At 47.3% G+C, this 24624-nt stretch overlaps 7 protein-coding genes across 7 annotated transcripts; 1 reads left to right on the top strand and 6 right to left on the bottom strand.

Annotated features, from left to right (window-relative positions):
* Positions 1-413: 413 nt before the first annotated feature.
* LACBIDRAFT_323904 (uncharacterized protein) lies at positions 414-2656 on the bottom strand (the record flags this gene model as incomplete). The annotated part of the gene is made up of 10 exons (XM_001877238.1): positions 414-470; positions 560-630; positions 656-717; positions 740-743; positions 863-1037; positions 1257-1409; positions 1681-1723; positions 1786-1908; positions 2355-2485; positions 2570-2656. The coding sequence occupies 10 exons, from the start codon at positions 2654-2656 to the stop codon at positions 414-416; spliced, it is 906 nt and encodes a 301-aa protein (XP_001877273.1).
* Positions 2657-4673: 2017 nt separating this feature from the next.
* Positions 4674-5958, bottom strand: LACBIDRAFT_323903 (uncharacterized protein; the record flags this gene model as incomplete). The annotated part of the gene is made up of 7 exons (XM_001877237.1): positions 4674-4845; positions 4945-5013; positions 5043-5122; positions 5247-5353; positions 5486-5608; positions 5780-5806; positions 5940-5958. 7 exons carry the CDS (start codon positions 5956-5958, stop codon positions 4674-4676), a joined length of 597 nt encoding a protein of 198 aa, XP_001877272.1.
* Positions 5959-7016: 1058 nt separating this feature from the next.
* Positions 7017-7507, bottom strand: LACBIDRAFT_313421 (uncharacterized protein; the record flags this gene model as incomplete). Its single annotated transcript, XM_001877236.1, has 3 exons — positions 7339-7507; positions 7227-7286; positions 7017-7172 (listed from the first exon to the last, which is right to left on the bottom strand). Exons 1-3 carry the CDS (start codon positions 7354-7356, stop codon positions 7017-7019), a joined length of 234 nt encoding a protein of 77 aa, XP_001877271.1. The 5' UTR covers positions 7357-7507.
* Positions 7508-7778: 271 nt separating this feature from the next.
* LACBIDRAFT_323902 (uncharacterized protein) lies at positions 7779-10720 on the bottom strand (the record flags this gene model as incomplete). The annotated part of the gene is made up of 9 exons (XM_001877235.1): positions 7779-7795; positions 7822-8050; positions 8074-8345; positions 8894-8945; positions 9129-9222; positions 9397-9583; positions 10107-10136; positions 10485-10558; positions 10629-10720. 9 exons carry the CDS (start codon positions 10718-10720, stop codon positions 7779-7781), a joined length of 1047 nt encoding a protein of 348 aa, XP_001877270.1.
* Positions 10721-11091: 371 nt separating this feature from the next.
* LACBIDRAFT_313418 (uncharacterized protein) lies at positions 11092-11361 on the bottom strand (the record flags this gene model as incomplete). Its single annotated transcript, XM_001877234.1, has 1 exon — positions 11092-11361. The coding sequence occupies one exon, from the start codon at positions 11359-11361 to the stop codon at positions 11092-11094; it is 270 nt and encodes an 89-aa protein (XP_001877269.1).
* Positions 11362-16316: 4955 nt separating this feature from the next.
* LACBIDRAFT_323900 (uncharacterized protein) lies at positions 16317-20774 on the top strand (the record flags this gene model as incomplete). The annotated part of the gene is made up of 8 exons (XM_001877603.1): positions 16317-16340; positions 17051-17056; positions 17291-17445; positions 17493-18048; positions 18086-19324; positions 19927-20031; positions 20198-20414; positions 20728-20774. The coding sequence occupies 8 exons, from the start codon at positions 16317-16319 to the stop codon at positions 20772-20774; spliced, it is 2349 nt and encodes a 782-aa protein (XP_001877638.1).
* Positions 20775-21304: 530 nt separating this feature from the next.
* Positions 21305-22291, bottom strand: LACBIDRAFT_313415 (uncharacterized protein; the record flags this gene model as incomplete). Its single annotated transcript, XM_001877233.1, has 4 exons — positions 21305-21792; positions 21845-21960; positions 22023-22151; positions 22203-22291. The coding sequence occupies 4 exons, from the start codon at positions 22289-22291 to the stop codon at positions 21305-21307; spliced, it is 822 nt and encodes a 273-aa protein (XP_001877268.1).
* Positions 22292-24624: the final 2333 nt, after the last annotated feature.

Genomic DNA, 24624 nt, shown 5'->3' with positions numbered 1-24624 from the left:
GTAAGCTTCAGTTGGAGAGCTGGAGAGTAGGGATAACGGCCATCTCTCCTTTGGTAAGTTATCGCCCTTGCGTTACTTCCCCATTCATACCCTTCTCCTTTCCTCGACCTCTGAATTCCTTATCACCTCCCATACATTCGATTTTTTGCCTCGCTAACTGCCCCCATCCGTTACACAGGTCTTGACGACCCGGCCACTTGCATCCCATCGTGCATCGAGACCCTCACACGTACATTTATCATCTGATCGGTTGCGCCTAGCCATGTGGCTATTTGGTTGCTATCCTCTACTCGTTGCTCAGAACTTCTCAGTAACCCCACGCCCAACGCTGTGTCGTTACATGCATGGTATACCACCCAACAGCAGCAATCTCTGCCCGTAATACGAGCAATCGTTGTCTCTGGACGCAGCGTTCACACCGCGTAGAATCGCCGTCGTGCGTATCCATCCGCAGCTCGGTGTCGCCATGGCTGCCGCAACGTCGCACATACAGATGGTACCCATCGCTGATTGGGCTCTTGTAAGTTTGGATTAGACACGACCTACGATGATTACTGACACCTGCCTTCTTCTCGTTCAGCAGATCGAGTTTGAGTCGAAGAATTGGAACGGCATCAATATGCACGCGACCTGTCGTGACATTCGAATATCTTACTTGTAATGGAGCGATAACCTATAATCATAACACTCCTCAGGTTGACTCCGTAGCTTGACGGACTGATATGTACTCAAATCATACAGAACTAGCACAATGACAATCATAATTTCATTGTCTCCCAGAACATCAAAGGGCACTCGTTAATCAGTGCCGCTTGCTCTTACTTATACTTTTACAACAATGTACGAGGCAGTATATACATACCCTCCCTTGCTTCAGCCATTTCACGCCAAAGGAGTTGAAAGGACACAAACGTGACAGTTCTGGCGTTGATGATGCCAATAGTCGGGAATGCGGTAGATACAGGTGAAGAACTAAATTGACGGCCGTACAGCGCGCTTGACCAGAAGTGATTGGAAGCGGTGTAAGTGTATGCGACCTATGTCCGTGTCATCGAGCAAAGGGTGGGGTAGGTAGAGGTAGGTGTCTAGGAGATCTCGCAGCAGAAAGATAAGGTTGCGATGATTGAGTGTGTAAGAAGAGGGGGATTAAGCAGTTCAGACCGGTAGGAAGGTGAGCGAAAGTGGATTAGCTCCCTCATGCGAACGGCGCACTGTCCTTGCCCTATGCACCTCAGGATCCTCAGCCAACGCATCACCTCCAAGGTAGTCCTAAACGACAACCTAAATCCCTCCCAGTGGGGGTGGTCACGTTGACGTGCAAGCGAGTGGATTCCTCGATCGTCGTATGGGAAGAGTTGAATGAAAGGGCATGTGCCGTCGCCCTTTGGGTCCGAGAGGGGAGGGGGAGCCTATGTAACGACTTTCCATCAGGATTCTTTGAACGCGCCGATGTATGTATTCTTGTTCCTGTTGGTCGGACTTGTTCGCGACGAGATTATGAGTGCACCAAGACCTATTATCGAAATTGATCTGCGTGAGTAGGCAGAAAGAGAGCGCGATGGAGGGCATGGGGGATGGCAGTACTTACGAAGGTCGTTATGTGCACGAGTCGTTAATATGGAGTCGTTGAAGTGTGACGTCCTTGGTGAGGAAGACAACCCCTGAGCTTGTGGCCAGTACCGTGAGTCGGTGATCAGATACGCGGACGTCGAATTCGCTTGGCCTACTCAACCAGGAAGTTAGACTGGAAACAGGTGAAAAAAAAGAAAGGAAGCAGTAACTGACCGAGATGAACTCAAGGCGCTTGTAACTCTGAGCGACATACTCATGCTGATGAGCCTTTGCTGGGCACGAAGAAGACTATAACGACAGATCAGCCCTCTGGAGTTAGGCACGAGAGTAAACTCACTGATAACCCCTCATGATATCCTTGCCATCAACGAAATCCTTAAAGTGGTCCAATCGTTCAGTCGTAGCCGCCTTTTCCTTTGACATTCTCTAAGTCATTAACCCTCCCTTTCATGCGCCGATTCCATCAGAGGGCTTGTCAAGTCTTGGAGAATGCAATAACGACAAACGAGGCTTTGGCAAAGTCGACAGTCGACCAACTTCCGTCGCTTCAACGCGTGACCCTGCGGTTCGTCATGTGGATGGCGGTTGCGGTAGTAAAAAATTCAGGAAAGCGCATTAGCGAGAACTCGAGATCGAACATAGAGCCAACAGGCTTGCGCCGTAAGATCTTCACGATGACGCCTGGTTGAGCAATATGTTAGCAACATACTAGAATAGCTAAAGGCGTAGTACTCACTTGATAGTACGAGCTCGTCTATGACCATCCGCTGCGCCTGCTACACCTTAATGTTGGTTCAGTGGCGTTTGAGGCTAGCTGGATAAAGTTCGTTGCCGTTGCGCGGTTGGAGGTGATCATTCGGGGCCACTGGCGCTCGGATGTTTCCTCGTAACGCCACCTTCGTTCTTTGGATGCCTAGGTTATACGGATTGCGATTTCTGGAAGAGGACCGTCAAAAATGAATGTCATCAAATGGTTGCCAGCAGCATAAGTACTCACAATATACAAATTTCTTGCCGTCCAATCCTGAGTAAAAACGCAGTGAACGGATTTCGTTATTTCAAAGGACCTGATACTAGGTGTCATGATAATGAGCGGGAGAACGGATAACGGAATAGCAAAGAAAACTTTACCGTTCTTATGCCAATTCATAGGTGTTCACGACGAAGGAAGTGCGGCAGGAGTGAGCGGCTGGGCCCAACGAAGTTGAAGCCTTATGGAATACGTATTTGAAGATTGCCCGTAGACAGGAAGGTCGTGGGCGGGCGATAGAAGTCATCTACGCACACCGGAGGGGCGAGAAAGTGATGGTGGGCATGATCACGTAGAGTCAAGGCTAAGATGTGAGGACTAACGAAAGGATTGATAAGTAAGAGATATTGATAGAAGGCAGACAATACGCTACTGGATCGGATATTGGTATTGTCACGATAGCGTAGAACGGAAGAGGCGGACGTCCTAGAAAACCACAACGCGTCATGAGATGGTCATATTTGTCCATCGCATCATGCCTTGACGTCGACCAAGAAACATCCAACACGTCGCAGGGACTACGGGATTACGGGACCGCCGGTTATCTCTGTCATTGGCTTTGCACCAGATCAGCCTGAGGCCATTTGACCGCTGAAGCTTGAAGCGTGGTTGGATAACTCTGAGGTGCCTTTGCCACCTATGCCGCCAGTTTCGCTTTCTAATGTTCCCTGAAACCCTGCAACGCTATCGTGCAGTTTCACCTCACAGATATGCTGCTCTGGCGGCACTGACTTGAGCTTCTCTGTTAATTTTCAACTCGCCATATCCGAAGCAGGATGTTCAACGTTAACTCACGTCTTCTCAACTCTCGTATTCGCCATTTGATGTCCCCTTTGTGCAAGAAGAGGATCCACTACCGTGCTCTGTCGAACACTCATCACCACCATCCACTTACGAGGCTACGGTTGCCGACCACCCAGCAGCCGCACACCAGTCGGCACTCCAACCACCCGGGTACATCGACCTTCTTTCAGCGCGAATCACCACCGCTTTCGACCACCCCCCTTCTTCTTTCGAAGCCTTCGCCAGGACAGGCGAACGACACTCTCAGGATCCGCTCTCATCGTCGTTTGGGGAGGCATACGTGCATTGGAATCAAGATAAATCGTGCGCGATCTTTGAAGATGCCCGGCTAATTGAGCCAGTTCCTTTCAAGCGGAACGTCCAAACATTTCTAGAGAGCCCGGAGATCAGCTCATCGGAAGGTAAGTGGAGTTCCCAGTGAGTATGCACCTCCTTCTCATGCTAGTCTTCAAGGGGTTAATGAATCGACCGATAGCTACCTCTTGTACTCTGTCTCAAGAGGACTTATCTCTCCAAGGCCCCGTTGGCTTCTTCGGGAAATTCATGCACTATTCAACGTTCTAGACCTCGTCCAGCCGCAAGGAATTGCAGTTACCCACCTCCTTCTGGCCTGATTTTCTTCTCCGCACTCCACCAGCGCTACTGCTTGACGCCTCTTGGACTACAATATCAAAGCCATATGACGTATGTCAGGCGTGTGTCTGCGGTCTGTTATGATTCCTCTTTTTTCCGCTCTGTAATTGATAGCAGTGTTCATGTGCCTAGGTGGACCGATGACGCATTTCAGGCAAGGACGCTTGACCACTTACATAACCAGTATCTCCGAGATTAACTTGTCTCCCACCTTTGTAGAAATAGAGGAACTTGGACTCGACTTCGCGATCACTTTGATGATGGCCATCTGGACGCCCGTTTAGCTCGTTTAATCCGCCAGTTGTTTCCACGACACAGCCTTATATCCCAGGTCCCCGCGTGGTATGCTTCGGAGAGTCTACTCTCCTTCTTGTCCACATCAACGCAACTAGGAGTGGACTGACATTTGGTACGTTCTTGCATTGTCAAAGGCTTAGGTTATCTCACCGACGCGCGCTTAACAGCATGTCGGGCTCCACCTCACCTTATTTCCCTCATTTCCTTTAGGAGTTCTGTCCGTCGCATGTGTACGTCGACGACAACCTTCAATCATACCTGTCTTAAATCTCTACAACGGAACTGGTAAACCTGCAAACAAACAACGTGTTCACATATACGATGTGTAAGATACGAATTAAACGAAGCATACGAGATACCAAGTAGCCATATGCATGGGACCATATTTGAAGACTTCAACTCTGGCTTTCTTGATGTCGAGACCCAGAAAATCTTCAAAGAAGCCGAGCAAAGCTTTACGAAGCTTGAGTCTGATGCTCGGTCGGTGGTGACCGATATTCTGGACTGAACTGTGCGGAGTGAGGAAAATGCCAAGAAACTCATATCTTTCAATCGACGGGATGTCACTCGAAACTTGCTCGAAACCTTACGCAAATAGTTTGTCTTACTTCGTTTCCGCAACAGCACAGCCTACCGCCAGATGGTTGTCGCCCTTGAGAAATCGGGCTGCGAGGAGCCTAAAGACGGACAAATCTTCAATGCTTACAGACCGCTCATAGCCCAGCTCCGCAGGCGATACATTTTGCATGGATTCATTGACTTTTCGGAGCATTCTTGGGCAGATGGCTTGATACGGTCGCGTTCAGACGAACGGTTGCCTGTAGGGTGGTCTGTGGATACTTTTTAAGACGTGATGGACCTGTATTGCTGGCGCTTATGCGAAGCAGAGGTCTGCGTTGGCATTACTTACGAGGACCAGGAGTTCATTCTTGCAGATTGCTGTTTTGGTAGTCTGGATGAGAGATTCGACGAGGATCCGTGAGTTGACCGTTTTTCCTTCAAAGTGCAGAGGAAGATCTGACATTGTCGTTGCATTCATCAGGGAATGCTGTGATATCTTTTCCCCCGTCTTCCCAACCCTTGCTCTCTACATTCTGGGCACGGGCGTCAGACGTCCATCTCCGAAATGCCATGATCCTACAAACTTACCCACAGCTCCTTTACTTCTCTCTCCGGACTGTTGCATTTTCCATATCATCGTATGCCGAGTTTTGGTGGATCCAAGAGCATCAGGACTATAGCCGCTTGAAGCAACGATGTCGACAAAAGTTTCTGCAGGAGACAGTCACCAAGACTCTGGTCGTGAAAGGGTCTGTGATTTTGACTGATCTCTTGCGTCGAAGAATTGGACAGGCATCAATATGCACGCGAGCCGTCGTCAAACCCAGGACATTCGAATACGTTACTTGCAGTGGAACGATTTCGTATAATCATAAAACTTACCAGATTGACTCCGTAGCTCAACCGTAGCTTGACCGATTGATACTCAAATTACTAGCACAACGTCAATCGCAATTTCGTTATCTCCCAGAACATCACGGGCACTCATTGATTGCTATTACTTCCTATTTTCACGACAATTTACGAGGCAGTACCTACATACCTTCCTCTGCCTGAGGCATTTCGCGCCCAAGGACGCAGACGTGACGGTTCTGGCGTTGATGATGCCAAGAACAGGGAATGCGGGATACAGGTGAAGGATTGAGTTTACGGCCATGCAGCGCGCTCCACCAAAAGTGATTGGAAGCCGTGCAAGTATATGTGACCTACGTCCGTGTCATGGAGCAGAGGCTGCGGTGGGTAGAGGTATGTGTATCTAAGAGATCTCGCAGCACAGAGAGGAGGTTGCGAGGATGAAGCGGCTCAGAGGAGGAGGGTGAGGGTAAGTGGGTAAGCTCGTACTATGTACTGTCGCTTTCGAAAGAGGTGGGGGATGGAACGGCCTTGGAAGCGTTGATGAAATTATAATCCATTGAATTGGCTAAAAGTGTGCGTGGGGATGAGTTCCCTGCGGTATAAAAAATAGACGTAAAGACTTCGAGGTGAATGGTTGCGCTGTAGCTATAATTTGTCCACCACGTAGCGAATGATAATCGTGAAGCTACGGAAACGTATAACTTCCAGCTGAAAAATCTTGAACAATGTGCAGAGTCCACGCGTGGCGACTCAGAAGCCCAAAGCTACTCCTCAAGTCATCGGTGATAAGCCGTCAACGCAAGGAGATGGCGCGATTGAGTTCCAGGGCATGACAAGAAGAAGAATCATTGCCCAGAGACTGACTCTCTTCTTCAAGCCCATCTTGCGAGTCATATTCGTCACTTTGAGGGCCGTGAATCCTCGCGCGTGTAGCGTGGCGATAACGCGAACCTGGAGAGAGTACTAGGTGGGACTTTGCACCCAAATGCGTATACCTTTGCCGGAGATTTCAATTGGAGAGCCCAAAGTCGGTGATGATGGCATACCCATGCTCATCGATCGGAATGTTTCCTTTTTCTGAGTTGGGGGTCAGCGGGGAGCACGAGAGGACGAAGGAAGGGGCCTGACTCCTTTCAAGTCCCCATGGACGATGGTAGGCCTGAATGTATGCAGATAGGCAATGACAGAAGCCACATGGACGAGCTACAACGAGGGTTAGATGATGAAACTCGGTGGATCATTTGAAATCCGTACAAGTCTTAGTTCACGCGGGGAAATGCTCCAGATAGTCGCAAAGCGTCCCATGTTCGCACCAAGGCGATACCATGCCAATGCTCTGTGAAAGATGCACTATCCCAAACAGCTGCGACACGTTGTGATGACATGGACGATGCCAAGCAATAACCTCCGATTGAAGTCGCTAACAAACCATCATGTCAGCTCAAAACGTTCCAGCAACAGAAGCACTCCATACCTTAATGAGCTTCTCTCGAACGTTTTGTACCATGACTTGACGCAGGACCTTGATAGCAACCTGAATGATATCGTGAGCTGACGTTGCAACACAACACCACAAAGAAACTGACCGGCCATAGCCCTTCCATAAGCGACAGCCGCCTCTCCCTTCACAACTTCGTAGGTATGATCAGTCAAGCCCTTTCACGACCAAAGTCTTGGTGACTGTCTCCTGCAAAACTTTTGTCGACATCGTTGCTTCAAGCGGCTATGGTCCTGATGCTTTTGGATCCACCGGAACTCGTCGTAAAACGATATGGAAAGTGCAACAGTCCGGAGGGAAGAGAAGGAGAGGAGATGTGGGTAGGTTTGGAGGATCGTGGCATTTCGGAGATGGACATCTGACGCAGATTCCAAGCCAACGTCTATCCAGATCGTTGATCGGCCAGTCTGGTGATAGGTGGAGGTTGATGAACAGTGTTTATTCGCCATGTCAAGAATATAAAGAGCAAGAGTCGGGAAGACGGGGAAAAAGAGATGACCGCATTCCCTGATGAATGCAACGACAATGTCAGATCTTCGTATCCACTTTTAGAGAAAAAGGGTTTACTCACGGATCCTCGTCGAACCCCTCGTCCAGACTACCGAAACAGCAATCTGCAAGAATGAACGGGCCATATGGGTCGTCTGCCGTTCGGTCGATGACGAAGAGGTGGGCGCCTTGTGGGAGGTGGTCAAAAGCGGTGGTTTTTTCGAAGGTCGATGTGCCGACTGGTCTGCGGCTGCTGGGTAGTCGGCAATGGTGGTGAAGGGTGTTCGACAGAAGACAGTGGGGATCCTCTTCTTGCACAACGGGGACGACGCACAAGGATAATTGGTCGTTGCGAATCTGGCAGCAACGCCACGGCATCAAATGACGAACACGAGAGCTGAGAGGACGTGAGGTAACGCTGAACATCCTGCTTCGGATATGTTGGGCTGGAAGGAATAGAGAAGCTCAGGTAATTGGAGCTCGGTGTTGCGGGTGAAGGATGGCGGCTGCTCTGGATCGCATGTCTGTGAGGTGAGACCGCACGATATTGCGACCAGAATTGCAGCTGAACCGCCATGGAGTAGCACGCTGCAGGGCTTAAGGGAACTATGTAAGATTAGAATGCGAAACTGGCGGCAGAGATCGCAAACGCACCTCAGAGTCATCCAACCCAACAAACGGCCTCAGGCTAACTCGAAGAGGCATTTAATGATCGTACTACGGGGTATTGAGAATGCAATGGCAATGACCGGGATAGCTGGCGGTGCGACGTATTGGATGTGTCTTGAGCGACGTCAAGGCATGATGGTGGTCAAGTTGCATCCCTGGGCGTTGATCTTGCGTTGATAATCACGACCACCTCTCTTCTCTCCGCCTCTTCTGCCCTACGCAATTGTTCTTCGTCTGATGCTTCATCTCATTTCAGGGACAATACCAATATGCGATCCAGTAGCGTATTTTCTGTCCCCTATCAATTATCTCTTATTAATCTTCTCGTTAGTCCCCAGTTGACTCTGCGTGATCATGCCCAGGATGCACCCCATTACTTTCTTGCCCCAATGCGGACTTCTATCACCATTCACGACCTTCCTGTCTACGCAATCTTCGAATACGTATGCCATAACGCTCCACCTTTGTTGAGCCCAGCCGCTCACGTCTACCGCCCTTCCTTATGAATTGGCATGAGAACGGTAAAGAGTTCTTTTGCTATTTCATTGTCCGTTCTCCCGCTCATTATCATGACACCTAGTATCACGTCCTTTGAGAAAATGCAAACCGTGCACTGCGTTTCTACTCATGATTGGACGGGAACTTGGTATCTTGTCAGTACTTATGCTGCTGGCAACCATTTGTATGGATCATTGCCGATTTCTGACAGTCTCTCCTTACAGAAATCACGATCCGCATCCAAAGGACGAAGGTGGGCGTTACGAGGAAATATCCGAGCGCCAGCGGCCCAGAATGATCACCGCCAACCGCGCAACTGCAACGAACTTTATCCAGTCGGCCTCAAGAGCCACTCAACCAACATCAAGGTGTAGCAAGTGCAGCGGATGGTCACGGACAAGCGCGTACTATCAAGTGAGTACTACTCCTTTAGCTATTTCAACATGTTGCTAACATATTGCGCAACCAGGCGTCAACGTAAAGATCTTACGGCGCAAGCCTGTTGGCTCTTTGTTCAAACCTCAGTTCTCGCTGATGCGCTTCCCTGGGTTTCTCACTACCGCAACCACCATCCAGCTCCGACAGATCCATGACGAACCGGACGAGGGTCACGCGTTGAAGCGACGGAAGTTGGCCGACTGTCGACTTCGCCAAAGCCTCGTCCGTCGTTGTTGCATCTACAAGACTTGACAAGTCCTCTTATGAAATCGGCGCATGGAAGGGAGGTTAATAACTTTGAGAATGTCAAAGGAAAAGCCAGCTACGACTGAACGATTAGACGACTCGAAGGATTTCGTTGGTGGCAATAATACCATATATCAGTGAGTTTACCCGATCTCATACTTGTGAGTAACTCCAGAGGGCTGATCGATCGTCATAGTTTTCTTCCGCTTGCCCAGCGAGGACGCTCACCAGCAAGAATATGTCGCTCTGAGTGACAAGCGCCGAGTGTTTAGTTCGGGGTCGGTTCGTGCTTCCTCTTCTGGGGTCCAAACCTGTTTCCGTTCTGATTTCCTGGGTTAGTTGGCCAAGCCAAGTCGACGTCCGCGTATCTGATCGCCGACTCACGCTACTGGCCACAAGCTCGGTTGTCCTCCTCATCAAGGGCGTCATCCAGATTAACGACTCGTGCATATAACGGCCTTCGTAAGTATTGCCATCCCCCGTGGCCTTCCTCGCGCTCTCTTTCTGCCTACTTACGCAGATCAATTTCGATGATAGCACTATACCCTGGTCGCGAACAAGTCCAACCTAGAGGAACTAGAACACATCGCTGGGTCTATGTACATCGGCGCGTTCGGAAAATCCTGACGGCATAGGCTCCATCCCCTCTTGGACCCCAAGGGCGACGACACACGCCCTTCTATACAACTCTTCCTAGACGACCTTGGTTCCTCTTGCAAGTCGACGTGACCGCCCCAACTGAGAGGGATTTAGGCTGTCGTTTAGGATCACCTAGGAGGTGGTGATGCGTTGACTGAGGATGATGGGGTGCATAGGGCAAAGGATAATGCGTCGTTTGTATGAGCAAGTAACAACCCCTCTCAAAAGTGGATTTACCTATCCACTTCAGCTCACCTTCCTCCTCTGAGCCGCTTCCTCCTCCTCTTCTTACGCACCCTTCTCTATGTGCTGCGAGACCTCCTAGACATCTACCATTACCCATCCCACCGTCTACTCCATAGCACGGATGTAGGTCGCATATACACCGCTTCTAATCACTTTTGGTCAAGCGGGCTGTACAGCCGTAAATCTAATTCTTCACCGGTACCTACTGCATTCCCGACTGTTGGCATCATCAACGCCAGAACCATCACGTTTGTGTCCTTGGGCGTGAGATGCCTCAGGCAAAGGAAAGTATGTATATATATAATGCCTCATAAATTGTTGTGAAGGGAGGAAGTAGTAGCAGGCGGCATTTTTTAACGAGTGCACGTTGATGTTGTGGGAGATAATGAAATTATGATTGATATTGTGCCAGTTTGAAAACATATCAGTCCGTCAAGCTACGGAGTCAACTTGGGGGAGCAATAGCCACGCCTCCATCCTCCTTCGAGTGAGAACAGACAAGGACCCTCCAAAGACCAGTGCTTCTCCACCCTAAACCTTTGCCCTCAGTAGTTTGACATAGGCTGGAAACCCATTGAAAAAGAAGGCAGGTATCAGTAACCAGCGTCAAGCGCATCTAATCTGAAGTTACAAGAGCCCACTCAGCGATGGGTACATCTGTATGTGCGACGTTGCGGAGTGGCGACGACGAGCTGCGGATGGATACGCATGACGGAGATTCTACGCGGTGTGCACGCCCAGTCCAGAGCCAATGATTGCTCGTATCACGGGCAGAGATTGCGGCTGTTGGGTGATATATCATGGATGTAACGGCACATAGAGCATCGCGTGGGGTACGTGAGAAGTTCTGAGGAATGAGGAGAGGAGAATGACCGAATAACCACATGGTTGGGTGCAACCGATCAGATGGTCAATGTACGTGTGGGGTCCCGTCGCGACTCGATGCACGAAGGGATGCAAGTGGCCGGGTCGTGAGGGCCAGCCACGGTGGACCTAGGAAAGGCGGTACGATCATCGAAGTGAGACTTGCATGGGTTTTACGGAACAGGACCTGGGTAACGGAAGGGGGGCAGTCAGCGAGGCAGAAAATCGAGTGTATGCGAGGTGATAAGGAAGTCAGAGGTCAAGGAAGGGGGGAGGGTTTGAATGAATAAATTACGCAAGGGCGATAACTTACAAAAGGAAAGACGGCCGTTATCCCTACTCTCCAGCACTCCGGCTGACGCGTGCGCTTATGATCAGCAGAAATTTGTGGTTTGCGATCTTGTACGGTTTGAGAGCATGGCGCTCGTAAAACAAGTTGAGGGGACCAAGGCTGTCACGGAATTATCAGTATAGTAGACTAACGGGTGCATGCGGAAGAAGGGGGGGGGGAGAATGTTTAGTTGCAACACAGAAGGGGTGAACGAGGTAAGGCGGGAAGGGGACGAGATTTAATGGGAGAAAGAACTAAATCAGAGTTGACGCACCCAAACGTCTTTGCGATGAAGCCCACGAACTAACTATTTGCGCATCCTTTGCATCTCAACAGTTGCCCGCTCGCTGTATCAATACATGTTGACGAAAGCGGCCATCGCATTTTGTTTTGATTGCAGCGGAGGTCGAGTCAAGATCTCCAGGCGACGTCGGCAGGGGCCAGAGAGGAAACATTGGACGAGTCGCATGAAAGGGTTCCGGAGTTGAACCAACGGGTACTTCGAAACTGGAAGCCAGACCCCCATCGAAGCTGGCTGAAAGATCGACTGGAGACCAACGATTTTGCAAGTTAGAGAGCCCATAGGTGGGAAAGCGGAGTTGTCTTTCTCGCATAGCCACACCCAAAACAAGCAGCTTTGCCACGCTTGAACACGCATCTTCCTCTCAACGTCCATCTCATCGTCTACAATGTGTACCCAACCCAGCGACCCTTTCGTCGAACCGTTCTACAGTCTGAAAAAATCATTCACGCGATTGCTTTCTCCAGTACCTGGATCTGCGGGTGGCACTAGCATCAATATAGCTCGCCCCGCCCTGCCTATAATGGTAACTCAATCTTCGACCATCCCCGCGGCGGACAAGGTCATGCCAGTTATCAGTAAGATACTTTTTAGTCTTCCTGCCCCAAAGTGAATGCCGATCGCTCATCAAATCAAATTTGCAGGTGATCCGTTTGAAGTCCCCGGGGAAGGAGAGGTCGAGCGCCCACAGCAGGTTTTACCTATCTCCACTCGTCTGTGTTAACTCCAAACCCCTATCTCATTCGTTATTGGTAACACTCAAGTGCTTCTGTTTGGAATGCAGGCCTGGTATCAGTGGGTATGGGAATGCCTGTTGCCTGTGAGATACCCTTCAGTCTATTTGCTATGATGTTGATGTTGACCTCTATCAATTCTCATATCACAGCTGATCAGGTTGAAGGCTCTGTGCAAGAAGCTATTGATACCTCTTCTCCTCTCTTGACTGGTTCATGCTTGCTCTGAATATCTAAATTCTTTTTCTGATTACTCTGTATAGATTGTCATGTGCCTGTCTCTCCATCTGTTCCTTCTGCTATGCATGAAGAAATGATTCCTGCTGGTCAGTACTCTTATCAATATAGCTCAGATTTGTCCCAATGTATTTGACCATGCAGACTTCTTGGCAAAACAAGCTGAACTTACAATCAATGATATTTCAGCTCAAAATGTGATTACAGGCTCTAACTATGGTTTGTTGCTTAGATCATCACATTTTTTTACTTTCACTTATATTTTGATAGGTACCATCAATCAAGGTAAGGAGTAAGAAAAGCATTATGTTCATCTTAATGATATATGTGGTTGGTAGGTGTGGACCCAAATATTCAAATCACACTTGAGATGATTAGGGATGAACAACTGGGTATTGTTGCAGGTTCTTCTTTTGAATATATCATTAACATTATTTTTTTGTTAGTGGAGAAGATTTATAAGTGGCTTTCTCCACCTAAGGAGTCTCTTAATTACAATGCTGCATATGAAATTTGGAAGAGTCAACTAGACACCTGTCAATGGTTTGTCAAAGGAGATACATTTTCTGGGTGGTTCAAACAGCCTGGCTTTCTCTGGATCAAAGGAAAATGTAAGTTATCTGTCAAAATTTGTGAATTTATATGTGATTGACAGTCTATCCAGCTGGCTCTGGGAAAACCATTTTAAGGTTTTGAATTCCACTATTTTTTACAAAACTGAATTGATTTTTATTTTTTTTAGCTCAGCAATAATTCACAATGTTCTTGAAAGATTCAATTCTGCTACTGCATATTTCTTCTTTGATGGAAGAGACTCACAGAAGGATTTCCAGCTGCATGATAAACTGATGCGATCACTCATCTGGCAATTCAGTCTCAAATGTGAGGGTAGAGTACCTAAAGTCTTGGTGGATCTTTATGCTCGCTGTGGCAATGGCCATCAGGAGCCAACTCTGGATGATCTGCAGAATACTCTTGAAATGATTCTTGGTGGCTTTAGCTCAACATTCATTATTCTGGATGCTCTTGATGAATGTACTGAAAGAGAAAAGCTTCTTAACTGGGTTGAGACTGTTATTCTGGAGAAAGACATGAATCTGGGTCTTCACTTAATAGTTACTAGTCGCCCAGAGCAGGAGATTGAGGACAAGCTAAAGTTTCATCATTATCTTGACTTGGTTGAGGAATCTGAGAATCATGATCTTGTGGCCTATCTTGACTATCAGCTTCAGAATGACTCTAATTTACAAAAATGGAAGTCTGAGATGCAAGACCAAATAAAGTTGACATTAATGGAACAAGCAGGTGGAATGTATGTTTATTATTAACATTTGAATGACAGGATAATTACTAATTGCAATTTTAGGTTTCGCTGGGTTGCATTACAGTTAAATGAGTTAAAAAAGTGCCGGAACAAGGCTGACCTAAGAAGGCAGCTAGCTGATCTACCTAAGGGCTTGGATAAAACCTATGATCGAATCTTGCTGGGGATCAATGAAAATGATCATGGTTATGCAAAAACATTTTTACAGTGGCTGTCTTTTGCTGTTCGTCCATTAACACTGGAAGAGCTGGCTGCAACTTCTGCCATTGATCTTTGGGCTCAGAATGGACCAGAGTATAACTCTGATAATGAACTTCAAGATATCAAGGATGTTTTGAAAATATGTTCTAGTCTTGTTATGAAAGCAGATGGTATGTTTTACAGTAATACCATTTTGAAATGAGGATTGATGATTGAACAGGTTTTATCAAGCTCTCCCACTTTTCTGTCAAAGAATATCTTATGTCTCAGTATATTCAAAATCATCAAATGACACATATCAGAGACCTTGGCTTCAATGAAGAGCTATCACACTCTGTCATATCTCAAATCTGTCTGGCATATCTTTTGCAATTTGATACATCTGAGCCACTTGGTAGAAATTTGGATGTGTCCTCCCCCCTTGCAAACTATGCTGCAAAGTACTGGATTTTACATACACATTCCAGTGAAAAAAATAGATGTCAGTCATCTATAGGATTTGCATTGATAATGGAGCTTTTCACAGATGAGAATGCTGCCTTTCTCAACTGGGTTCGAATTTGCAATATAGATGAATATGATGTTAGAGAGCTACAAAGACAGGGGGATCAGATTGCTAAACCACTATATTATACAGCACTGGCTGGACTGACTGAAGCATCACATGATTTACTAGAAATGGGAGCAGATGTGAATAAACAGGGGGGAAGGTATGGAAATGCACTCCAAGCAGCATCAATTACAGGCCATGAGGCCATTGCAAAGCTGCTGATAGAGAAGGGGGCAGATGTAAATGCACAGGGAGGAGGGCGTGGAAATGCACTCCAGATAGCATCGAATAGAGGATGTGAGGCCATTGCAAAGCTGCTGATAGAGAAGGGGGCAGATGTAAATGCACAGGGAGGATTTTATGGAAATGCACTCCAGGTAGCATCAGTTGAAGGTCATGAGGCCATTGCAAAGCTGTTGATAGAGAAGGGGGCAGATGCAAATGCACAGGGAGGAGTATATGGAAATCCACTCAATGCAGCATCAGTTGGAGGCCATGAGGCCATTGCAAAGCTGCTGATAGAGAAGGGGGCAGATGTAAATGCACAAACAGTAATGCATCGAAATGCACTCCAGATAGCATCAGCTCAAGGCAATGAGGCCATTGCAAAGCTGCTGATAGAGAAGGGGGCAGATGTAAATGCACAGGGAGGAGGATATAGAAATCCACTCAGTGCAGCATCATTTGGAGGCCATGAGGCCATTGCAAAGCTACTGATAGAGAAGGGGGCAGATGTAAATGCATGTAGAGGAGGGTATGGAAATGCACTCCAGGCAGCATTGAATGGAGGACATCATCAGAAGGTGCTGACTTGGGTCAGTAGTTACAAATACCCTTAGTATACTGAATACCTGGGTACACAAGTCCCCTAGTGCATAGTTCCTGTAGTCATCCTATTAATCTCAGTAGCACCAGTAGTCTCCTGAATTTGCTAGATAGCTCTATGTTGTGTGTGTTGCTCTGTGTCTACCAAAGCTACCAGGTGAACCAGTGTTATGGTACTGCTCATACCATGACATTCACATGTGTTTCAAGCCTGTGTCCTCTACTTCTGACACTTAGAAGTTAGTATTGACTTGGTATTGACTTTGATGAGTGTAATGTTTGGCAAGCAAGGTGCAACCAAACAACTTAGCTTCTTGACTCATGTGCAAGTCATACTGACTCATTGGCATTGGAACACTGTAGAATAGTGTAGAATATCCCATGTATATAAATACTGGATACCTTCCCGTAAGAATCTGAAGACATCTGAAATCTTCAGATGTCTTCAGATTTTAAAGTCCGAATCTGAAGACGATGCCACCATCAAATCTTCAGCCCGTAAGCCTAACTTCAGAATCTAGAAACTTCAGAATTCATCAACTGGTATTGAGAGTCCCCACCATTCCTTTGCCCATTTCATAGTTTATTTACCTCCCCTGGCCACAAAACTATGTCATTAGAGTAGCCCTTACACCTCTGTAATCCGTTGGCCAAGTTACAACAGTGGAGTATTTAACAACAAAGATTGGAATAAAAAATAGGGCTATTCCTACAATTTATTAGCACATGCAGGCCTGTCAGCATCATTTTAAGGATTGCATGAAGAATTATAGCAATTATGAAGCTTCACGTTGGTATAGCGGGATGTAGATAGGCGGAAGGGAGGTGGGAGGGGAGGGGGATAGATGACATAAGCAGGGGCGGGACAGGATAAGGTAACTTGGGATGATGGCATCTCAGATCGGACCATCTGAAGACGTCTGAAAACAAAATTTCAGTCTGCAGAGGGGTCGGGAGGCCTCTGTAGATTTTACAGTCTGAAGAAATCTGAAGACACCAAACTATTTGAAATTGATGTTGATGGAGGCTCGGCATCTCGGCTGACGACGACTTGGCGTGATCTGAAGACATTTGAAAACTTCAAACGTCTTCAGATCCTTATGGGAAGGTATCCACTGCCTCTCTGAATGCAAGAGAGCCATCTCTTAACTTTACCCCACTTTACTCTCATACTTGAGAACTGCTGTAAGCACAATCAGTACTTGTAGGACAAGGTAAGGCTTCGCACTACCCAGTCTGAAGCTGTCCTAAGATCATTACACTTCGTGCTAACATCACGTTTGATTAAAGACTCGCTCTAATCATTCGGCAGTCTGGTACTCAAGTTCTTACTTGGTTTCAAAGTCTCCTTTAACTTCAAAGATACTTACAGAACCCCACGGTCCTGCTTGTCTCTTCTTTGGTAACCCTTTATATTCAATTTCTACGGACTACTTGTATACTCATAGGAGTACACCAAAGATTACGAGCCGTATCGTAACATTGGTGGACACATTGGGAACATCTTCGCAAGTGATTGGTTACGTAACCTCTCTCCGAACTTGTTTCTCGCTCTCATCTTTTGCTCATCCATACATGCAAACTGCGTCTTCATTCAACCCAGGTATGATTTGGTCTTCCATTTGTTACTAATGTTGTTATGCCTCACAGGTATGCTACTACTACTCGTGCTCCAAGTACACCACGAGTTCGCACTTCGCCCACCAAATCGGATCCATCTACATTGCCGAATTCTAACTCACATCACCCCTTGTACCCCTTCAGAGGTACTTCTAACTATCGGCACCCCTCCTATGGCAAGGTCACATCCTGCTGTGTTGATTTCCCTGCCTCTCACCCTCTACGTTCCGAGAATTTCAAGGGATACGAGGCGTGGCATGCTCTCACCTTTGGTCACGAAGCCTTCCCAGGTCAACACAAGTCTTCGCCTCATCCGGAACTCAAGGGTTTCGAGTGGCTTCCTCAAGCACTGGTGGAAATGGATTGGTTTAGGAGGGAATTGGCATTGCTTGAGGACGCTCTCACAAGGGTCAGTTCGTTTCAACGTGACCAGCACTCACCTAGCCTCTATGCAGTCAATCAGGACTTATTGGATGATCTAGCCGATCTGTTGGAACATTGTTTTTTGGTTGTGGAACGTGCTAGCGCACTCCCGAAGGATAGCCAGCTCACTACTTCAAGGAGCCTACCTGACTGGGGTCGCAACGTGAGCAGTATTGCGGAATCACCTTGGCTGACTGCAGAGCAGTTCGAGATTCTGGCAACCTGGTTCCGATGGGATGTGGAGTCCATCCTACACTACCTTGCTTACTGCTACATACGTAGTGATGAATGTTCTCGTTCTGGTCCATTCATCCCCTCCTCATCTATCACTGGTTCAAGGTACTACAAATATTCCGAACTTCAAACCCCCGCCTCAAACAAGGATTTCGAAATGGGCACCCATCACACCGATCAGTGCCAGATCAACTCCATCGCATCCGACAACTTGCGCATCTACTCGTGCTGGTTCTCTCGGACTCCCCAACTTCGAACGCGCCCCTTGGGACTCCCACAGGACGATGGCGCCCAAGGTTGACGAAGGAGTGCCCGCTGCAGATGCCTGCTCTCATGCATCAACTCAATGCGAATTCCCCACTCACCGTGATGTCGACGAAATTCCTCCCTCATGTTCTCCACATCCTCGAGTTTCCTTTCCATCAGTCCGCTTGAAAACACTGGTGACAAGTTGTTGGATCCCACCACTCAAGGTCGTTTCAAACGGACCAATTTCTCCAGAGGTTCTACAAAGGTTCCTCTCCAATGCAAACTCAGTACGCATCACGGATCCGTTGCTTTCATGCGACGAAACTCACCAGTTTGCAAATCCGAACCATTCAGATCATCATGCTACTCCGAAAACATGCACCTCGCCGACTCAATCAGGTTCGATCATGTCCATCGATCAAACTCGACTTCGCGACCCGTCGTACTCCCAAGAGCGCGAGGACCCAATGGATCACGAATGTGTAGGTTCTGAGATGGACAATGGCCACGAAGACAATGCAGAGGAAGTGAGTAATCAAAACCAACCTACTTTGCACGAGGATATCGCTGACGTTATCGTCGGTAGTCCTGCCGCTATACTGTCAGATGACGCACCTTTGAATTCGACAACTCGTTCACCCCCTCCTGCCAGTTCTCTCAGGACCTCTTGGAATTCATGCAAGGCAGCGACGCCGAACACTGGCGAGGTGCCCACTGTAGACACCAGTTTTCACGGACCAAATCAACAGGAAATTTTGACTTCTCGTCACATCGACAAACCGCCTCCCTCCAATTTTCCAGAAATTTGTGGGTTCACTCAACCAACACGTTCAATGGATTCTTTGGCGGTTCACTTACCGAGAACAAACATGCAACTGCCACCCTTCAAGGTTGCAAATAGTGTCACAGCGCAAAGTTTAGAAGGGCTGCAAGAAGTTCCATTCGCTCCAACGTTGGTACGTGACACAAACACCTTTTCTACGCGTATCGAAACTCATTCATCCCATCTTACCTCAGTCTCGAACACTTCGGAATCCATTACTGGCCTAATTACCCTTCCCGTGACGAGGCAGTCAGTTTCGGTCTCAAGTGGTCTGGCCCTTGACCGTCCTCATGACATATCAGTTTCATTGAAGCAGGAAGAGCGTAACGTCACGATGGATGGTACGGTACCCGATAGTTCTGAAGATACAGAGGAAGTTCATGAGCAGGAATCAGATAATGCAAGTATTCATCCACGAGCTATGTCATGCAAAGCAATACCTAACATACAGGACATGGCCAGTTCCATCACTCTGAACTACTCATCAAGCATCATGGTGACCTTCATGGTGCCTCCAATGCCCTGTCCTCCTCCTTCATGGGAAAACCATGGTATTCAAGATCAACTCTGACTCTGTGGCGTCCCACGCACCTGTAGTGGCTACTTTGATGTATCAATTTCCCTAACTAACCATTTACCTGATGCATCAATTCCCCTAACTGCCCAGCCTGCTAGCTGGCTACCAGGAAACATGTACAGTAATTGGCAGCCTTGCTGTCTGCTCGTCGCCATCAGGGTCTTCCTCACTGCTGTCAGGGTCCTCCCTCAACACTGTTAGGGTCCTCCCTTGCTGCCGTCAGGGTCCTCCCTCTCTCATCGTCCCCCGCTTCCCTTGCCGCCGTTAGGGTCCTCCCTTGCCGCCATCAGGGCCCTCCCTCTCATCATCCCCTGCACCCCCTCTCATCATCTCCTGCCCCCCCTCGTCATTGGCCTTGCCGACGTCAGGGTCCTCCCTCTCTCATGGTCCCCTGCCCCCTGCCCCCCTCGTTATTGCCTCTCCCATTAGTTGCCATCCCCTTGTCCCCTCGTCGTTGACGTCTTCATGGCCTTTGTCATGTTCATGCCTGTCGTCGTCTTCCACCCTCTCGTCGTTGTTGGCGTGCTCGTCGTCGTCCTCGCCTTTGTCGTGTTCATGCCCATTGTCATCTTCCACCCTCTCGTCATTGTCGGCGTGCTCGTTGTCGTGCTCGTGGTTTCTGTATCTGGCGATGTTTCTTGGCTTCGTACTTGGCGTTCCTGGCCGTCGCCATGCCGTCGTCTTCATGCCCTTTGTCGTCTTCTGCCCCCTTGTCATTGTCGTCGTTGTCGCCCTAGTCGTTGTCCTCGCTGTTTCTCGTGCTGTGTCTGGCTTGTTGTTGTCATCGCCCTTTCTCATGCTGTGTCTTATGTGATGTGTCTGGCTTCATCTTTTTGGCGTGCCTGGTGTTCTTCTTGGCTTTGTTCCTGGCTTTGTACTTGGCATGCCTGGCCGTCACCGTCCTCTTCAACTTGTTTATTCTTGTTCACCTAAATAGCCACTTTCATGTTATTTCATAGAGGGAATGAAAACGTACCATGTTGTGGCCGCCTGCTTTGAGAGTTGATGTGGAACAAGAGAACACAACGGCATTGAGGTACTAAATGAATATACAAGAATAAAAATACGATTTGGTGAAGAAAAAGAAAAGACCCCGCTAAGACTTGCCCCCTCCCCCCACATGCATGAATGCCCTCAACTCCTGGGCGGATATGTTACTCACCAACTAAGTTCGCTAACGCCATTGAGATGTCTTCGAGACGTTCTGCCCAAGCCGACATTGGTCCACAGGAAGCACCCCAGAAAAAAAGGGCGGCCATCACGCTTAGAAGGCTGTTTATTCCAGGCTTGGCGATGGGTGTCACATCCTCCCCTGCAGATGCTGGCAGGAGACTACCCCACCACGCCAAAAAGTCTGCATTGAACTGGAGATTGAACTTACCTGCATCCTTGAACGAGGGCCTCCAAGAAGGCCTGTGTGCATTCTTCAACCACTCTGCTATGCAAGGGGGCGTTTGAAGCTGGAGAGGTTGGATTGTTTGTCTGCTGGTTTGAAGTTGTGCCGTTGTTCAAATGCCTCCCACAGGCCAACTAGTTTCAGCCATGTGAGGCCCAAGTCGTGTGAACGAAGCATTGTCGAACAGGAGGTGAACCAAGAAGGGAGGGGGTTGGAGGAGCCACAGCAGAAGTCATGCCCCTCCTCTTTTTAGCCCCACCCCTCTCACCCCCTGCACCGGAATCTACGATAGACAATGATGAAGCCTTCCTTTTCTTTCCAGAAACGGACTCCTCTTCGCGCACGTCACTGGGACGAATAGGATCTGGAGAATGGGGAGGAGATCCGGGTAGGGAGGGTGGAGGAGATCCGCGCAGGGAGGGTGGAGGAGATCCATGGGCAGAGAGCGGGGAAGCAGGGCGCAAAGGTACTGGGGTAGAAGGGCGTGGTGCAGAGTTGAGAGGGGCCGCAGCAGCAGCCGAAGGATCTATGTCCCAATCGGCCCTGTGCACAGAGACCTTGTTGCCCGTGAGCCAGGATAAAATGGGGTTGGAGGAAGGGAGGGCTTGAGCATGACATTCCGACTTGGCTGAGACAAGAAATGAGAAAACGTATGCAGAATATGGACGAATTGAACGTACTGTAGCATTTTCTAAGGTAACGGCTGAAGAGGGGGGTTATGACCTCTTGAAATCCTTCCCTCTCTGCCTGTCCAAAGTTCATACCCACTGGCCCTTTGATAGAGCCAGCATGCATGCTAAACAGAAGAAAGCCGAGAAATCAGCGCCCAGAACAAAGGCATTGAAAGCACGAACGTACCTGATTATGTTTAAACGACCTCCATCAGCAGGCTCAGGTCCACCCACAATTAAGGTGGCTTGCATGTTGGTGTGCGTGTGAATGAGATCCAAAATGGGCTGGGCAAAATTCGGAAGGGCCGCAATGCACCTGAAATTATCAGAAAAAGAGTGATGGCACGGCTTTAGGCCAGTGGCTCACCTTTGTCGATCCTCTGGGTCTGTGGACGGGGGCGCAGACAACTTATTCTTCCACTCATTCAACTTCTCGTCACCCTCTTTCTTGGCCATTTCGATGTACTTCTTACGCTCGTCCAAGGGCAACACGTCGAAAAGTGCCTTATTTATTCATGTGCACTCTGCAGCTTGCAGATCACTAGTGGCTACCACTTTATTTCTATAACCTAGACCCAAGCCTAGAGGGTCATTTCTATAACTTAGACTTAAGCCTAGAGGCCATATCTATAATGCTTAGGATTTTTTGAAAGGCATTTCAAATGTAGGCCTGGGTATTTCATACTGAATTTTCCATAGATACCCAGCACATTTTCTGCAAAATTTCAAATGCAGCCCTGGATATTTCATTGTGATTTTTCAATAGATACCCTGGGCATTTCATTGCGATTTTTCAAATGTATCCCTGGGTATTTCATTGTGATTTTTCAAATGTATCCCTGGATATTTCATGGCAAAATTTCAATGGATACCTGGTGCATTTCATTGCGATTTTTCAATAGATACCCTGGGCATTTCATTGCGATTTTTCAAATGTATCCCTTGGTATTTCATTGAGATTTTTCAATAGATACCCTGGGCATTTCATTGCGATTTTTCGATAGATACCCTGGGCATTTCATTGCGATTTTTCAAATGTATCCCTTGGTATTTCATTGCAATTTTTCAATAGATATCCTGGGTATTTCATTGCAATTTTTCAAATGTATCCCTGGGCATTTCATTGCGATTTTTCAAATGGAGCCCTAGGTATTTCATTGCAAAATTTCAAATGTAGCCCTGGGCATTTCATTGCAAAATTTCAAATGTAGCCCTGGGCATTTCATTGCGATTTTTCAAATGTATCCCTGGGTATTTCATTGTGATTTTTCAATAGATACCCTGGGTATTTCATTGCAAAATTTCAAATGTAGCCCTGGGCATTTCATTGTGATTTTTCAAATGTATCCCTGGGTATTTCATTGTGATTTTTCAATAGATACCCTGGGTATTTCATTGCAAAATTTCAAATGTAGCCCTGGGCATTTCATTGTGATTTTTCAAATGTATCCCACATGTCAGGGTCCATGCAATGGGCTTCCCTGGAGGGTGGTCACATGACCAATTACCAAAAATGGTCAAAAAACGAAAGTTGTAGCCCTACACTGTAGCTTCCCGAATCTGTTTGAATTATGTTCTGAAGTGCTCCCGTTGTGGAGATATGAGGTAAAGGAATTTCAAAAGCCTTGTGTTTTTTTTTTTTTTTTGTGTTTTTCTCTATGAAAACAAAAATAAATAATGTGATTCCAGTATATTCAGAATGCTAAAAGAAAGGGCTACAATTATTGTATCATGGGAAAAATGACCAAAAAAGGAAGGTGCATCCCATACTACTTATAAGAATCAGATATAGACTACCAAGTTTACTGATACACTATAAAAGACTACAAAAGTCGAAATTAGACTACAAAGTTTACTAATACACTACAAAAGACTACAAAAGTCAAACTTAGACTACAAAAGCATGGACTTAGACTACATAGTTAGGGTTAGAGTCAAAAGGTTATCTTGACTACAAAGTTTGTAGTGTCCGCTTTTTGAGACTACAAAAGTTGTAGTGTTGCGCTTTTTCATTAAAAAAGTTGTAGTGTTGTGCTTTTTCATTAGAAAAGTTTGTAGTGTCCGCTTTTTGAGACTACAAAAGTTTGTAGTGTGCACTTTTTTATTAGAAGAGTTTGTAGTGTCTGCTTTTTCATTTAAAAAAGTTTGTAGTTGACATGTAGTTTATGGTGTCCTTGGCCCTATCTATGTTATGGGGATGAGGTTGATTGCCATCATATTGCCAGTGCCAGCATTAGTATTTGACATCATGCACGAGTTGTCTTTCACATTAGGAAAGGCCATTCTATGTCTTTCATATTGATACCTACTGTCCTATCTCAAGACATAATTGTAAGCTCATATGGGGATATGGCTGAAGGACTGACATGACTTTACATATTGCTATTGCCACATCATCAGTTCCTCACATCATGCCCAAGTTGGCTTTCAAGCTAGAGAAGGCTATTCATGTTGATATCTACTCAATACATGGTCAACTTACAATATGACCTGTCTTCAAGACACCTCAAAGGATGAATCAGCCCATCATCCTACAGCCCTCAAAGACCTCTATCAAAGTTGACTATGTTTGGGACAGGCCAGTAGTTATCAATGTGAAAGCAGACAGCATGAAATGCAAACTTGGTCATGCTGTCAAAAACTGGTCATGTCATGTCAATGAGCTTACAATTATGTCTTCAGATAGGACAGTAGGTATAAATATGAAAGACATGGAATGGCCTTTCCTAATGGAAAGACAAGTTGTGCATGATGTCAAATACTAATGCTGCAGCACTGGCAATATGATG

Source organism: Laccaria bicolor, genomic scaffold (assembly GCF_000143565.1).
Source record: "Laccaria bicolor S238N-H82 LACBIscaffold_5 genomic scaffold, whole genome shotgun sequence".
In the NCBI taxonomy this organism is placed as follows: Eukaryota; Fungi; Basidiomycota; class Agaricomycetes; order Agaricales; family Hydnangiaceae; genus Laccaria; species Laccaria bicolor.
This window is presented reverse-complemented; position numbering and strand designations above follow the sequence as displayed.